At 42.6% G+C, this 17,494-nt stretch overlaps 1 protein-coding gene across 2 annotated transcripts in view; it reads left to right on the top strand.

The window, feature by feature from the left end:
* The window catches only part of SYK (spleen associated tyrosine kinase), a 101,842-nt gene that overhangs the window by 73,972 nt on the left and 10,376 nt on the right, over positions 1-17,494 (top strand). For both annotated transcript variants that reach the window (XM_066368416.1, XM_066368417.1), the window contains exons 8-11: positions 7,816-7,903; positions 9,136-9,313; positions 12,882-13,091; positions 13,986-14,175. In XM_066368416.1, coding sequence (XP_066224513.1) covers positions 7,816-7,903; positions 9,136-9,313; positions 12,882-13,091; positions 13,986-14,175 — 666 coding nt within the window. The remainder of the gene's footprint in view (positions 1-7,815; positions 7,904-9,135; positions 9,314-12,881; positions 13,092-13,985; positions 14,176-17,494) is intronic.

Genomic DNA, 17,494 nt, shown 5'->3' with positions numbered 1-17,494 from the left:
CAAAAATAAAAACAAATTCAAAGTGAAAGGCTGGAAAACAATACTCCAAGCAAATCACATCCAAAAAAAAGCAGGAATAGCAATACTCATATCTAACACTGCTGACTACAAGACAACAAAAGTACTCAGAGACAAAAATGGTTATTTCATAATGATTAAGGGGATGCTGAATCAAGAAGACATAACAATCCTTAATATATATGCACCAAACCAAAGAGCACCAAAATATATAAGATAGCTACTTATTGACCTAAAAACAAAAAGTGATAAAAATACAATCATACTTGGAGACCTCAATACACTGCTGACGGCTCTAGATCAGTCATCCAAACAAAAAATCAATAAAGATATAGTGGCCTTAAATGAAACACTACAGCACCTGGATATGATAGACATCTACAGGACACTTCATTCCAAAGCGACAGAGTATACATTTTTCTCTAGTGTATATGGAACATTCTCAAGAATTGACCATATGTTGGGCTACAAAGATAATATCAGCAAATTCAGAAAAATTGAAATTGTACCAAGCATATTTTCTGATCATAGAACCTTGAAACTAGAATTCAACTGCAAAAAAGAGGGGGAAAACCCACAAAAATGTGGAAACTAAACAACATACTTTTAAAAAATGAATGGATCAAAGAAGAAATAAGCGCAGAGATCAAAAGATATATACAGACAAATGAAAATGACAATTCGACATATCAGAATCCCTAGGATGCAGCAAAAGCAGTGATAAGAGGGAAGTTTATATCACTTCAGGCCTATATGAACAAAAAAGAGAGAGCCCAAGTGAACCACTTAACTTCACACCTTAAGGAACTGGAAAAAAAAGAACAAAAACAACCCAAAACCAGCCGAAGAAAGGAGATAATAAAAATCAGAGCAGAAATAAATGAAATAAAGAACAGAAAAACTATAGAAAAAATTAATAAAACAAGGAGCTGGTTCTTTGAAAAGATCAACAAAATTGACAAACCCCTGGCAAGACTTACCAAGGAAAAAAGAGAAAGAACTCATATAAACAAAATCGAAAATGAAAGAGGAGAAATCATCATGGACATCGTAGATATACAAAGAATTATTGTAGAATACTATGAAAAACTTTATGCCACTAAACTCAACAACCTAGAAGAAATGGGTAAATTCCTAGAACAATACAATCTTCCTAGACTGAGTCAAGAAGAAGCAGAATGCCTAAACAGACCTATTAGTAGAGAAGAAATAGAAAAAAACATTAAAAACCTCCCCAAAAATAAAAGTCCAGGCCCAGACGGCTATACTAGCGAATTTTATCAAACATTCAAAGAAGACATCATTCCTATTCTACTGAAAGTCTTCCAAAAAATTGAAGAAGAAGCAATACTTCCAAACACATTTTATGAGGTCAACATAACCCTCATACCGAAACCTGGCAAGGACAGCATAAAAAAAGAAAACTACAGACCAATATCTCTAATGAATACAGATGCTAAACTACTAAACAAAATACTGGCAAATCGAATACAACAACATATTAAAAAAATAATACATCATGATCAAGTGGGATTCATCCCAGAATCTCAAGGATGGTTCAACATACGTAAAACGGTTAACGTAATAAACCATATCAACAAAACAAAGAACAAAAACCACATGATTTTATCAATAGATGCAGAAAAGGCATTCGATAAAATACAACACAACTTTATGTTTAAGACACTCAACAAAATGGGTATAGAAGGAAAATATCTCAACATGATAAAGGCCATATATGATAAACCATCAGCCAACATCATATTAAATGGCATAAAACTGAGGACTTTCCACCTTAAATCAGGAACAAGACAGGGTTGTCCACTCTCTCCACTCTTATTTAACATGGTGCTAGAAGTTCTGGCCAGAGCAATCAGACAAGACAAAGAAATAAAAGGCATAAAAGGCATCCATATTGAAAAAGAAGAAGTAAAGGTATCACTTTTTGCAGATAATATGATCCTATACATCAAAAACCCCAAAGATTCCACAAAAAAACTACTAGAAACAATAAGCCAATACAGTAAGATCGCAGGATACAAAATTAACATAGAAAAGTCCATAGCCTTTCTATATGCCAACAATAAAATATTAGAAAACGGACTCAAAAAAATAATCCTCTTCAGGATTGCAACAAAAAAAATAAAATACCTAGGAATAAACATAACAAAGAATGTAAAGGACCTATATAACAAAAACTACAAAGCATTGTTAAGGGAAATCGAAAAAGATACAATGAGGTGGTAAAATATTCCTTGTTTGTGGATAGGAATAATAAATATAATCAAAATGGCCATATTACCCAAAGCAATATATAAATTTAATGCAATTCCCATCAAAATTCCTATGACATTCTTTAAAGAAATTGAACAAAAAATCATCAGATTTATATGGAACTATAAAAAACCCCGATTAGCCAAAGCAATCCTAAGGAAAAAGAATGAAGCTGGGGGCATTACAATACTTGACTTCAAACTATATTATAGGGCCACAACAATCAAAACCACATGGTGTTGGCAGAAAAATAGACAGTTAGACTAATGGAACAGAATAGAAAGCCCAGAAATAAAACCACATATATATGGTCAAATAATTTTTGATAAAGGGGCCAACAACACACAATGGAGAAAAGAAAGCCTCTTCAACAAATGGTGCTGGGAAAACTGGAAAGCCACATGCAAAAGAATGAAACTCGACTACAGCTTGTCCCCATGTACGAAAATTAATTCAAAATGGATCAAAGACCTAAATATAAGACCTGAAACAATAAAGTACATAGAAGAAGACATAGGTACTAAACTCATGGACCTGGGTTTTAAAGAGCATTTTATGAATTTGACTCCAAAGGCAAGAGAAGTGAAAGCAAAGATAAATGAATGGGATTACATCAGACTAAAAAGTTTTGCTCAGCAAGAGAAACTGACAACAAAATAAACAGATAGCCAACTAAATGGGAAATGATATTTTTAAACAACAGCTCAGATAAGGGCCTAATATCCAAAATTTACAAAGAACTTATAAAACTCAACAACAAACAAACAATACAATAAAAAATGGGAAGAGGCCATGAACAGACACTTCTCCCAGGAAGAAATACAAATGGCCAACAGATATATGAAGAGATGCTCATCTTCATTAGTTATTAGAGAAATGCAAATCAAAACTACAATGCAATACCACCTCACACCTGTTAGATTAGCTATTATCAACAACATAGGTAACAGCAAATGCTGGAGAGGCTGTGGAGAAAAAGATACCCTCATTCACTGTTGGTGGGACTGTAAAGTAGTGCAATCATTATGGAAGAAAGTATGGTGGTTCCTCAAAAAACTGCAAATAGAACTACCTTATGACCCAGCAATTCCTCTACTGGGTATATACCCCCAAAACTCAGAAACATTGATACATAAAGACACATGTATCCCCATGTTCATTGCAGCATTGTTCACAGTGGCCAAGACATGGAAACAACCAAAAAGCCATTCGATAGAAGACTGGATAAAGAAGATGTGGCACATAAACACTATGGAGTACTACTCAGCCATAAGAAATGATGACATCGGATCATTTACAACAAAATGGTGGAATCTTGATAACATTATACGGAGTGAAATAAGTAAATCAGAAAAAAACAAGAAGCACATGATTCCATACATTGGTGGGACATAAAAATGAGACTAAGAGACATGGACAAGAGTATGGTGGTTACCGGGTGGGGGGGTATGGGAGGGAAGGAGGAGAGGGGGAAGGGGATGGGGAGGGGCACAAGGAAAACTAGATAGAAGGTGACGGAGGACAATCTGACTTTGGGTGATGGGTATGCAACATAATTGAATGACAAGATAATCTGGACATGTTTTCTTTGAATATATGCACCCTGATTTATTTATGTCACCCCATTAACATTAATAAATGTTTATAAAAAAACAAAAACAAAAAAAACCCAAAAACTGAATTTAAAGAATACAAGTACGATTCCCTATCTCCCTGCCCCCTGCTACACGCTAACTTTTAGGACTGGCAGTCCTTGCATGAATGAAGTCCCTCCTGTTATCAGTACTGGGGTATTTTTGTCTGCTGGTATAAGTACATATGCTTGTCCTTCTGTTAAGGAGAACCTGCAGAAGGTGGGCAGCACCCTTAAAGAGTTAAGGATAGTGCGTTCATTCCACATTTCAAAGGTACATTCTCCGAGACTCAACATTTACATTTATCTTAGTTGTGGAAAAACGTTCCAGAATTTCAAATTAAAATCCATTTTTTTTATATGTTTTATTCCAACACATACAGTGATGATTGGAATATTTTCAGACATGTAAGTGCATAATTCACTAGGGTTCAGCTAGGAGAGAGACAGAAAGGGAAAGAAGTTTTCAAGTCATTCTTGTTTGGTAATCCAAAGCAGCAGGGCAGGCCCTGGAGAAAATATGTTTTTATATTATTATAAAATAGAACAAGATTTAATGTCATTGCTGCTAAAGTGCAGGGAGATTCATTATGAAGGTCAAGTGTCTACCTTCGTGTTTCTGAAGGAAACCTAATGTTATCCCATGCCCTGGCCAAGGGGTGTCTGTCCTCAGCAGTGGGACCTTGTTCCACTTTGAGACCACGGTCATTCCACCAGAGACCAGAATATGTGAGGTCATGACAACCAGTATTTCTGAAACCTGGTTTTCCTGTCATAGTAACTGTGAGAAGTATGTCTTTATCTTTATTACTGCTATTGCCTGATTCAAAAATGACTTCTCAAACATAGGCACTCAGTGAATACTTGTTAAATCCATTTTCTGCTTGCCTTCAATCCTGGGGGGGGGGGGGGAGAAATCAAGGGTTATCATTTATAACCTAACCTAATTTTTATGCTGTTATTGTGGAGTGTCCTGTTTGGACCAGAATTTATAAAACTTAAAAAAAAATCACAGATTGCTCTTTGCAGGGTCGAGGGTTACCATAGCTAGCACCATCTAGTGGTGTCCTGCCAGTTTTGAATATCAGCAACAATGGGGGGGGAAAAGCAATTGTCAACATTCATTTATACCTTGTTCTCTAAGCAGAAAGGGTGAATGCATCATCAAATACAAAGAGGTGGAATAATGAACAGAGCTATAGTGAACTAACAATATGCATTTTGTTAAATTAAAACTTCATTAAATGGCAATCAGTACTGTCATCATTTACCATCATGCCTTAGGCCTCACTCTTGACAAAGTCCTCCAACTCTCCTTTTCCCCTGAGCATCTGATTCCAGATGGCTTTTATTGTGGCTGCTGTTCTGCTAAACGGCATAGGCACCCATCACTCAGGAAAGGTAAAACCTGCTTTCTGTATCTGCGTCTTTGCCATGCAGTGCCCACTGCCCTTTAGCTGACACCACAGCAACTTCCTTTCTCTTTCAAACAATGTCTTCTCAAGCATAGCGCCACCCTCTGTCCTGCTGTGGGCAGGAGGGCGAGGGGCTCCTGGCTGGGACCATGTGGCGGTCTGTTGAGGCAGCACTGCACTGCAGCTCTGGGCCACATAGGTGTAAACAGGGGCTGCGCCTGCCAGAGGTGACCCTCATCCCATTTCCTATCTAGAGTGCAGACATCGGGTGAACACCACACCACCAACCCGAGTATGCATTACGCTGTGCAGGGCTGTACATTTGCTGTGTCCGTCACTAATTCTGACATAGTCCTGATGGCCGAAGGTGTACTTTTCTGTATTTCTTTATATTCCACCTCTGTTTCAAAGTTATCCACAGGAGTCATATAACAGATAATTGCATTCTGGCTTAATTTTAACAACTTTTATGAAGTCCCCCTGGCCTGGGGGACATTTGATCAGGGTGGAGAGGCTGCAGCCTGGAGTGTGGTCTGGAGTAGGCAGAGGGCAGAGAGGATGACGGGGCAGAGAAGGGGTGCCAGGAGCTCTTTGTGTCCTGGTGCCTTGGAAGTTTTGTCTTTGGGTCTCATAACTTTCCGAACTGCAGGGAAAATCAGAGAAGTTGGAATGGCAGAATGTGAACTAAAAAGAGAGCTTTTTTTTTAATTGGCAAACTAACTCTACTTGGAGTTTGGCTTCAGGAGAGAATTGAGCAGAGTGGGGGATGGTGAGCCTTGGGAATGAGCTCACGTCTGCTAGGACAGTTCTGCTGAGATGGGGTAAGTATTTTACACATGAGACGTGACCTCCTGGCCCACCTAATAGTGCTGTAGTCATAGGAACTTTTCTAGAAGAGACAAATTGTCCTTTGGCATTGTCCACACCTGTTGCCCTCTGTTAGTATAGAGACTTGAGAGGGAACTCATGTTTAATCACGTGCGTGTACACCGCACATCTCCCAGCTTCATCCATCCATCTTGCGTCTGCTTGACACATTTTTAACAAGCTCCAACCATGGGTGTCGCAGAGCGGGAACACAGCGAGTGAATCACAGACATGTCATGGCTACTTCTGTGAACAGTTGGGTAAGAATGCTGGAGCAGTCAGGAGAAAATGGATCCCATGACATCCTGTTGGCACATAAAAGCGGGTGTCCTTTGACCATGTCGGACAGACCTCTGTCACTGTGGGCAGCGGCTCTGTAGCACAAGGCAAACTGCGTGAAGAAGGAAGTCGAGGTTTAGGGGACCAGTGGCCACATATGGCTATGGCACATGGCGACCTCATCGTTGCGTTCTGCTCCCTGGGGCTGTGCAGCCAGGAGGACAGCAAATGTGTGTGACTAAGCTTCATGTCTCTGCTTCTCTAAATGTCTCCCATATCTGGTGGTATCTCATTTCTTCATGGCCAGTGCTTGGGCACCGATAATGTCAGTGAAAATATACATTTCTACTCAACTCACACCAAAAAGAAAAAAAAGAGGAAAAAAAAAAGAAAGAAAAATGATTTGAACTGTGGTTTTCCCATGAGCCAAACTGAGTAGCAATCCCCTTGTTTAAGTTGGAGTGAAGGTGAGTCAGGGAGGACTCAAGATAGCGACTTTCGAGGGGGAAAGGCTATGGGAATATCAGGGTTAGAGTTGCCCCCATTATCTCATGATGCAAATTGATGCAAATCAAATGAATACCAGGGAAGGTGGCCATTAATCACAGCTTGCAGAGCTTTGCCACCGTGTGCTTCAGTTACCTGCTCTGGATACGAGGTGGAGTGACCTTCTCCAGGTGAGCAAGAGGCTTCCACCTCACAAAGTCCATGATGACAGTGACGATGATGTTGGAGGCGATGTTCGCTGACTGTCTAGTGCCACCCTCTGGCATCACCCAGATGCTGCTAGGTCTCCACAGAAGCTAGGGACAGAGCCGACACTCGGGCTGCACGGACACTCTGGAGTTAGGGAGCGGGTGGGGCAGCTGGTGGCCATTTAGTGTTTGTGTTTAAAGGACTTCCATATTGTATAATTGAAGAGGAAGAGTTGAAGGAAAATGAGTCCCAGGGGACAGGAAAAACCTGCAGCATCTTCTGGGGAGTGCAACTAGGACTTGAAAGGGCTGTAAGTAGGGAGGGAGCTCCGCCTGGACAGGATGGTGGCGTCTCTCACGGCAGCCTCTGCGGCCCAGCCCGTGCAGAGCAGACCTCAGGAGTTACAGGGTCCTGAACTGCAGTTAGCCCTCATGGGATCCAAGCAGTTGCCTGAAGAATGAGATAAGCCACATTGTTTTTTGGTGATTTTTTTTTTTCCTGTTTTCTTCTTTGTTCTTCCCTTTGTCTTCTCTGCATAAGTTAAATGCGATTATTTGACAACCAAAGTAGTTACACAGATCAGCTCAGCAGAGCATCAGTGAAGAAAGGTGACATGTTGCTTGTGTGTTTCAGGTCTCTTCCTCTCCAGGGAGCCGGCCGGAGAGCTCCGTGACCTTTAACCCCTACGAGCCAGAGCATGGGCCCTGGGGCGTTGAAAGAGGTGAGATGCCCTCTGTCCCCAACACTTACTGCGGTTTGGGGGCGGGGGGGGGGGGGTGGCACACAGCCTCCCTCACAGTGGATCAGCTCTATGGGACATGTTCCTCAAAGTGGCTGCTCTGAACGCCCCGTCTCTCGGGCTAGCACTGCCCTGAGATCATACTTCCGAGGTCGTGTTCTTGGAAGTATGTTTGTGTCCACAAATATGTTTCAACAGACACAGTAATGGATGGCTGGCAGAACCCCAGTGGGTGTCTGAGCTGTTGGAATTGCAGACCTGTTGAGGAGATTGTGGTGGCTGTGTGGGGCCACTGGAGGGGGCAGCCCAGCGGATCACCTTCCATGACCTCAGTAGTCCTCTCCCTAACTTATCAGAAACAGGCCTCTGGGTGACCTTCTTGGGTTCTCGGTAACCCTAGGTCATTTTGGATTGGTGAACTTGGTCTGTTCATTGCTACAAAAACCACGCCAAAATGTAGTACCTTAACACAACAATTATTTAATCGATCTCTCCTGTAATTGTCTGGTGCAGGTCAGGAATTTGGGCAAGGCTTAGCTGGGTGGTTTTGGTCCAGGGCCTCTGGAAGTCAGATTGGGCCAGTGGGGGTGAAGCCCATGCAGAGGCAGGGGGCTAGGGGTTGGCCAGCACCTACCTGTCCCCACTTAGCCTTGGGGCCTCTCAGCCTGGTCGTTCCACACGACTCGGGCTCTCTCGCGACATAGAAGCTGTCAGGACAGTTGGACACCTTGCATGATGTCTGAAACCTCAAGAGCCAGGTTTCTAGCAAATAGCCTTTTATAAACTCTCCTGAGTATATGATAAGCCTGACTTCTGATAGATTCTGTCAGTTGACACCATTACAAAAGCCACTGAGGGAGGTGACATAGACTGCACCTCTCATTGGAAGGAGAATCAACATTTTCAAACATAGGTAAAGTCACCACAGTCCCTAGGAGGACCCCATTCGTCTTCGCCTTTGGCATGAAAGACACTCTCTTAATAAATACTAACACGAAAATAAAGGTCAAGTACAATGGCATGAGGGACTTTTCACTGTCTCCGTACGAGCTGGGTAAGACCATGCCTTGAGTACTCACTGGCACCATAACCACCCAGTTTGACCAAGGTCTTGAGAGGGAAGCCGTGACCACACAGGGGGTAGGGGTGGCAGGCGATGGGCTCTGCTTTTACAAAGGGATCCAGGCCTGAGACTGTGCGTTTCTTGACCGCAGAAGCCCAGAGGGAGGCCTTGCCCATGGACACAGAGGTGTACGAAAGTCCCTACGCGGACCCCGAGGAGATCAGGCCCAAGGAGGTCTACCTGGACCGGAACTTGCTGACCCTGGAGGAGAAAGAACTGGGCTCTGGTAACTTTGGCACCGTGAAGAAGGGCTACTACCAGATGAAAAAGTAAGTCAAAGCTTTGCACTGTCCCACCACACCCGTTCTCATGGGAGCTTACACTCTAGGAACAACTGCGTAGGCAGGTGTTACGTTCTTTTAGTCCTGGACACAGAATGTAACCTGCTGTAGCTAAATCTTTTTTATCTTTATTAACAGTATAATTATTGTTCATTTCTGGCACAGTTACCACCATGGTATCCATTATGTGTATTAAGTATGCATCTAATAATTATATATGTTAGTTTAGACATAATACATGTGCCTTGTAGAGAGCTAGAAAATAGGAAAGAAGCAAAACATAAGAATATAAAAATGTGGTATTTGGCCTAACCAGGTGGTGGGGCAGTGGATAGAGCATCAGTCTGGGATGCTGAGGACCCAGGTTCGAAACCTCAAGGTCCGCTGGCTTGAGTGCTTGCTCACAAGTTTAAGCAGAGGGTTGCTGGCTTGAGCATGGGATCATAGACATGACTCCATGATCGCTGGTTTAAGCCCAAGGTCACTGGCTTGAGCAAAGAGTCACTGGTTCAGCTGTAGCCCCCCCCCGGTTAAGGTGCATATGAGAGATCAATCAATGAACAACTAAGACGCCACACAAAAGATTTGATGCTTCTCATCTCTCTCCCTTCCTGGCTGTCTGTCCCTATCTGTCCTTCTCTGTCTCCCCGTCTCTGTCTCTCTCCCATAAATAAATAAATAAATAAATAAATAAATAAATAAATAAATAAATAAAATGTCATATTTGTATCACCCAAATACCACTATTTGGTAACTAGCTTTAGTGTCTATGAATAGATATATGTAGGATATTTATAGGCACATATATACACATAAATATTACTTCATTAAAATGCAGTCATTCAGTAACAGTCTTGTCTATTTATTTTTCTTTGATTTTTTTAAACATTGTGTCTCATTTCTCTTACCCAGAAAATTTCTAATTCCAGATATATCATAGTTAGTGTAATTATTCATTTGCTTTCTCCCCCCATTTCAAATGACAGTACATATTATGCAACAATTAAAATTGCTAAACTACTGAAGTCTCTGTAGTTTAATTTGGTCTTTAGAAGACAACCCACATAGAATGTCAGTAAAAGTGCTGGTTTATAACATGCTTTGAAATAGCCCCTCTCTACGAATATTGAACCAGAATGTTACTGATATGAATAGTTTTGTTGTTAGGTGCTATTTTAAATTTAAGGAATTTTTGTAAACTTTTTTGAGTAGGTAATTTACATGAACACAGATAAAAGTAGGCACGAAAGTCTTGCTTTTAATATCGCTCCATCAGTGTGTGTGTGTGTGTGTGTGTGTGTGTGTGTGTTAACTATATATGTGTATATTTTGAAAAATATTCTTATTGTAAAATAATATTCTTATTTTGAAGTATATGTACACCACAGTAATTTTGTAAAATGGGCTTAAATTATTCTGTATCAAGGTATACATATTTACAACCAGTTTGTGATAGTTCAATTTCTGGCTTAATTATATATATAAATTAACATAGACATGATTATAGGTACGTAAATTCAACTAGAGGGTTTGGGGATAGGAAAGGCCGGAGGGGTGGGTCAGTGTGGGACACAGTGAGGACTTTACAGTGTTGAGTCTTCCAATCCATGGACACAACCCAACCCTCCATTTGCTTAAGCCATCTTTAATTTCTCTCGGCAGAGTTATTTAGTTTTGTGTAGAGGTGTCGCATACCTTTTTCTGTTGGATTTGTTTGTGGATAGTTAGTACTTTTGATGTTTATATGTACAGTATAATTTTTTACATTTTATTTGCTTATCCTTGGCATGGGGTGAGTGTGGCACTAGGACTGGTTTTGCCTGTTGACCTGAAACCCAGAAACCTTGCTGAATTCACCTATTTCTTCCTTATTATTTCTAGCAGTTTCCCTGTGTAGTCTTTGACCCAGAAATGTGTCATCTATGAATAATGACAGTTTTACATCAACGTCATTCTTTCACACCCTTATACGTGTTATGTTTTTTTCTTGCGTTATTGTATTAGCCGGGAACTGTGGTTCCAAAGTAGGATACAAGTGGCTGTCACCTCCCCCGCTCACTCCCGATTCCAGGGGAAACTTTCAGTATTTCCCCAGTAGGTGTGTACTTACCAGATTAGGAAAATTTCCCTTTTACTTGTAATTTTCTGAGAGATTTGTTTTCAGTTATGCATTATACATTATGTTTGATTGAACCCTTTTTTCCTCCGCTAGGATAAACACACGGTTTTTCTCCTTTATTGTGCAATGTAGTAAATTACACAGTGGTTGATTCTCAAATATTAAACCCACCTTGCATTCCTGGAATAACCTCATCCTGTTCATGAATTACATATTCATAATATCTTTTTCATACTTCACTGAACTTTCTATTATTTCTCGTAGAATGTTTGCATCTATATTCATGAGGGATACCAGTAAATTATTTCCTTGTCATTTTCTTGTCTGGTTTTGGCATCAGGGTCATGCTGGTCTTACAAAAAATGAGCTATGATATTTCTCCTCTCTGTCCTGCAGGATGCTGTGGGTGTTTCTTCTTTACACATTGGGAGGAATCTAGAGGTTTTTGCTTATTAATTTTGACACACACCCCCCCCTCACTTCACACCATACATAAAACGTGTCCAGGTGGATGGTTGACTGAAATGTGAAGGTCAAACAAACAGTCTACAGACAGCATAGGACAGTAGTTTCATGATCGTGGGAGGAGGAGGAGGGGCTCCTGGCTGCTGGTGGCGTCTGGGCCTCCTTCCCTGTGTCCAGTGTGCAGACACTCGTTGAATTCCACGCTGGGGTCATCTGTGCTTGTCTGAATGTGTGTCGGACTTACCCTCCTCTTCTCTCACTTTACCTCTGTTGTTGGACAGTTCCTCCTTCATGCTCCCGTTCTGGAGTTCAGCAGAAGAGGTGTGCCCCTGCATTTGTGGGAATCACATCACAGAGAGAGGCACTTTTCCAAACCAAGCATAGCGACGTTCCATTCATTTATGCGAGCCCTGCTCTATCAGGATGTTTTCAAAAGTTCCAACAGGAGTAGTGTGATGTATTTTATTAGAAAATAAGAAATAATTAATTTGTTTTTGCACACTTGCTTGAAATGAACAGAGCTCAGTTCACGAGTGTGTTGTCAATGACAAGTTTTAACAACAGCACGTGCTGTTGACTTTCTGCATCTGGAATGAAAGTAACATTGTAGTCACATATGTTACACATAATCCAAGATGGTAAATCTCAGAGAGTTATGGGAATCCATAGATGTCATAGTTTGTAAGGTCTATTTGAACGTTATTTAAGTATCCTATTATATTCAGGCATTCTAAATGGCTGGGACATTCTTTAGCACCACCCCTACCCCCATGAGTTTTAATAGATGTTAACCATGTCTACAAATAACTTCTATACAATGGCAGAATATTGTTGGAAAACTAGTCGCATATAGCGTGGCTTCTTAAGCTGTATCTCCATTCCGCTGTTGTCGTTGGTATGACCCCGTTTCTAGAAGGCACGTGTGTAGAAGTGAGAGCCACTTTGAGGAGTCTGTTGTGCTGTCTTCTGCAGAGTGGTGAAGACAGTGGCTGTGAAGATCCTGAAGAACGAGGCCAACGACCCGGCCCTGAAGGACGAGCTGCTTGCCGAAGCCAACGTCATGCAGCAGCTCGACAACCCTTACATCGTGCGCATGATCGGGATCTGCGAGGCCGAGTCCTGGATGCTGGTTATGGAGATGGCGGAACTCGGTCCGCTCAATAAATATCTACAGCAGAACAGGTATCTTTAGGAACCCCAGAAGCTTATCCTGTGAGGGGCAGGGCCCAGCTGCAGCCAAACATGGTTTCTTTGGGAAGCCTCTCTCCTCCCATGCCTTGCAGGGACCTTGCGAGAGGAGGGGAGGTAGTTATCGTCTTTGGATCAAGTGTTCCTTTAGTTTTTTGTGTGTAAAAAGCCCCTATATTGCCACAATTTGCTTTTCATTCTCCTTGGCTCACTCTGTGTTGGTCCAGTGATAGAATCACTATTAGAATACCTTGGCAGTCAGTATTGTCTCACAAGGAAAAAAATCCTGGTTTTCACAGGAAATATTAAATAAACATGTCCTGAAGGACGATGGTGATGCCCCGCCTGTCTGGTTGACATCTCCATCACCAGTAGTCATTACTCCTGAAAACCTCTGCTGCTGTGCTCTCATCTAAAACCCCCCACGGAGATGGAAGAACTCACATGAAATACTCGTGCAAATAGTCATTTGCCCTATTGTGTTTGTACTTTACTTAGATTGTGTCCTTATTCTCGGTAGAAGGAAGGTGTTACCCCTACTTTACAGTTAATAAAACGGAGATTCGGGGTTGGTTTAGTTTTCTTTCTGATATTAGAATGAGGATTCCAGATGAAGCCCGGCTCTCCTTGAGTGGGATCTCACCACCCTACTGAACTCTTCCTCACATAATCCAAAGCAAGCCTGGGAAATTGTGCCAGTGGAACACTGGGGGAATGGTGTTCACTCTGAACAGCTATAGGTTAAGGAGGTTACTTGTCACTGCTCATGATTGTTGCTTCAAGAGAATAAGAAATGAGAGGACTGACCCTGTGTCTGTGTGGGGAGCACAGCTGTTGTTCTGAAATAGACAACTATCCACTATCGCTAATGACACACTTGACTTTCAGGCACGTCAAGGACAAGAACATCATAGAGCTCGTTCATCAGGTTTCTATGGGAATGAAGTATTTGGAGGAGAGCAATTTTGTGCACAGGGATCTGGCTGCAAGAAATGTGTTGCTGGTCACTCAACACTACGCCAAGATCAGTGATTTTGGACTTTCCAAAGCACTCCGTGCTGATGAAAACTACTACAAGGTAGGGAAACCTAGCCAGTGTGCAAGGCAGCAGTAGAAAAATCAGAACTGCAAATGCACCTCTTTTATATTTTATTATGGTCGGGTTTCAAGAAGCATTTTCCCTACTTAAAAATAACTGTGTAAAAAATGTTCTCCTTAAGTGTTGATTCTGTTGTTAAAAAATAGAAATACTCTTAATTTCTCACAACTTGAGATTTACTCAGAATAGTATCTTCCAAACTGTGTTCCTTGGAACAACAGGGAATCAACGATTAAGTATCAGAAATGGAGATTAAGAAAACAATCCCACTGACGGTTGCATCAAAAGGAATGAAATATATGGGAATACACTTAACCAAGGAGGTGAGACATTACCTCTGAGCTGTCTGAGTGCCCGTTACCAAAGTCAGGCAATAAGTGTTGGCGAGGATGTGGAGAAGAAGGAACCCTCGTGCCTTCTTGGTGGGAATGCAGGTTGGTGCAGCCCCTATGTGGCTCCTCTGTGTGGAGGTTCTTCAAAAAATTGAGAGTAGAGTTACCAAATGATCTAGCAATCCCACCTCTGCATATTTTTCTGAAGGAAGTAAAACACTATCTGATAGATCTATATATTCCATGTTCATTACAGCATTATTTACAATGGCTAAGATTTAGAAAAATCCTAAATGTCTATCATCGGATAAGTGGATAAAGAAAATGTACACACAGGCCCTGGCTGGTTGGCTCAGCGGTAGAGCATCGGCCTGGCGTGCGGGGGACCCGGGTTCGATTCCCGGCCAGGGCACATAGGAGAAGCGCCCATTTGCTTCTCCACCCCCCCCTTCCTTCCTCTCTGTCTCTCTCTTCCCCTCCCGCAGCCAAGGCTCCATTGGAGCAAAGATGGCCCGGGCGCTGGGGATGGCTCCTTGGCCTCTGCCCCAGGCGCTAGAGTGGCTCTGGTCATGGCAGAGCGACGCCCCGGAGGGGCAGAGCATCGCCCCCTGGTGGGCAGAGTGTCGCCCCTGGTGGGCGTGCCGGGTGGATCCCAGTCGGGCGCATGCGGGAGTCTGTCTGACTGTCTCTCCCCAGTTCCAGCTTCAGAAAAGTACAAAAAAAAAAAAAAAAAAAAAAGAAAATGTACACACACACACACACACACACACACACACACACACTATTCAACTATTATACAGAAGGAAATGCTGCCATTTGCAGCAATATAGTTGAGACTTGACAGCGTTATACTGAGTGAGATAAGTCAGAGAGGAAAAGACAAAGTATTCTATCACCTCACCTATATGTGGAATCCAAAACAACTGAACACAGGGAGTAGCTTGTGGGGAGGGAAACAGGCGAAGGTGGTCAAAGGGTAGAGACTTTCAGCCATAAGTGAACATGGGGATCTCATGTACAGCATGGTGACTAGAGTTAGCAATATTGTGTGATATACTTGGAATTGGCTAAGAGAGTAGATATTAAATGTTCCCATCATAACAAAAACAAGAGTGATAATTGTGTCAGGCAAAGCTAGTTGTGTTACCTAATGTTGTAACTGGCTCACAATATACTTGGGCATCAAATTATCCTATTGTACAAAAAGCTAAAAGCCACGTTAGAACCTGCAGAAAGAGACTGAACACTCGGAAAAGATGATGCCACAGAGGATGTTTCTTGAGAAAACAAAGCAGAATGAGGCCCTGTCTGGTCGGGTCAGTGGTAGAGCATTGGCCCAGTGTGTGGAAGTCCCAGGTTTGATTCCCAGTCAGGGCACACAGGAGAGGCACCCATCTGCTTCTCCACCCTTCCTCCTCTCGCTTCTCTCTCTCCTCTCTCTCTCTTTCGCTCCCGCAGCCATGGCTCGATTGGAGCAAGTTGGCCCTTGGCACTAAGGATGGCTTCATGGCCTCCACCTCAGAGCTAAGAAGAGCTCAGCTACTGAGCAACAGAACAACAGCCCCAGATGGGCAGAGCATTACCCCCTAGTGGGTTTGCCTGGTGGTTCCCGGTCAGGGCACATGAGGGAGTCTGTCTCTACTTCCCCTCCTCTCACTGAATTAAAAAAAAAAAAGCAGAATGAGACAGAAAAGAATAGAAAGTGGAACAGATTAAAGAGAAATGATAGCAATGGAAACACAGAGCTTGACCCCCAGAGACCTGGGCTCGGCAGCCAAAACTGCACAGTGCTAAGGCTGAGAACACTCGAGCCCTGTGGTACAGCAGCTCCTTCTGAGGGCCCAGCACATGGGGAAAACAAGGCACACCTCCTTTAATGCCATTTCATAGATACTGTATCTTTTTCAAATTGAAGGTTTGTGGCAACCCTGTGCACGCAAGTCTGCCCGCACCATTGTTCCATCAGCATTTGCTCACTTGATGTCTCTGTGTCACATATTGGTAATTCTTGCAATATTCCAGACTTTTTCATTATTATTGTCTTTTTTATGTGCATGTGATCTGTGCTCAGTGATGATTGATGTTACTATCACAATTGCTTCGGAGCATCATGAACTGCGCCCCTGAGACAGCAAACTTAACAAATGTTGTGTGTGTTCTGATTGCTCCAATGACCAGCCTTCCCCTCCTGCTCTCCTCCTCTGAGGCTCTATCTACTCCTTGAGACACAACAATATTGAAATTAGACCAATCGTTAACCTTGCAATGGCCTCTATAACTGTCATAGTGATTCCTCTGATGGGTCAGGACTAAGTAAGTTGAAAACCTTCTGGGAAGAGTTCACCATTCTAGATGCCACTGAGAACGTCTGTGATTCATGGGAAGAGGTCAAACTATCAACATCAACAGGAGTTTGGAAGAAGTTGACTGGATGACTGAGAGGTTCGAGGCTTCAGTAAAGGGAGGAACTGCAGGTGTGGTGGAAACAGCAAGAGAACTATGCAGAATGAGCAGCGGAGCCTGGAGTTGTGGCGGACTCGCTGCAGTCTGTGATAACGCGGTAAGGGATGTCGAGTTGTGTCACATGGGTGAGCAGAGAAAGTGGTTCCCTGAGGTGGAGCCGACTCTCCTTGTGAAGGTGCCGTGAAGATTGTTGCAGTGATGACAAAGGATCTAGAAGGTGGCTTAGACTCAGCTGATACAGCAGGGCAGGGTTTAAGAGGACTGCCTCCAAGTCCGAGAGTTCTGCTGTGGGCCAGAGGCTATCCCACAGCATCCCATGCTACGGAGAAACCGTCTGTGAGAGGAAGAGTCCGCCGCTGCACTGAACTTCATGGTTCTCATTTTAAGAAACTGCCACAGATTCCCACAACCGTTACCAGCCTGTTCCATCAGCAGTCGTCAACACTGAGATGCGACCCTCCTCCAGCAAGGATGATGACTCGCTGAGGCCCCAGATGATGCCT

Source organism: Saccopteryx leptura, chromosome 2 (assembly GCF_036850995.1).
Source record: "Saccopteryx leptura isolate mSacLep1 chromosome 2, mSacLep1_pri_phased_curated, whole genome shotgun sequence".
Classification (NCBI taxonomy): Eukaryota; Metazoa; Chordata; class Mammalia; order Chiroptera; family Emballonuridae; genus Saccopteryx; species Saccopteryx leptura.
The sequence above is the reverse complement of the archived record's forward strand: the minus strand, read 5'-3'. Positions and strand labels throughout refer to the sequence as shown.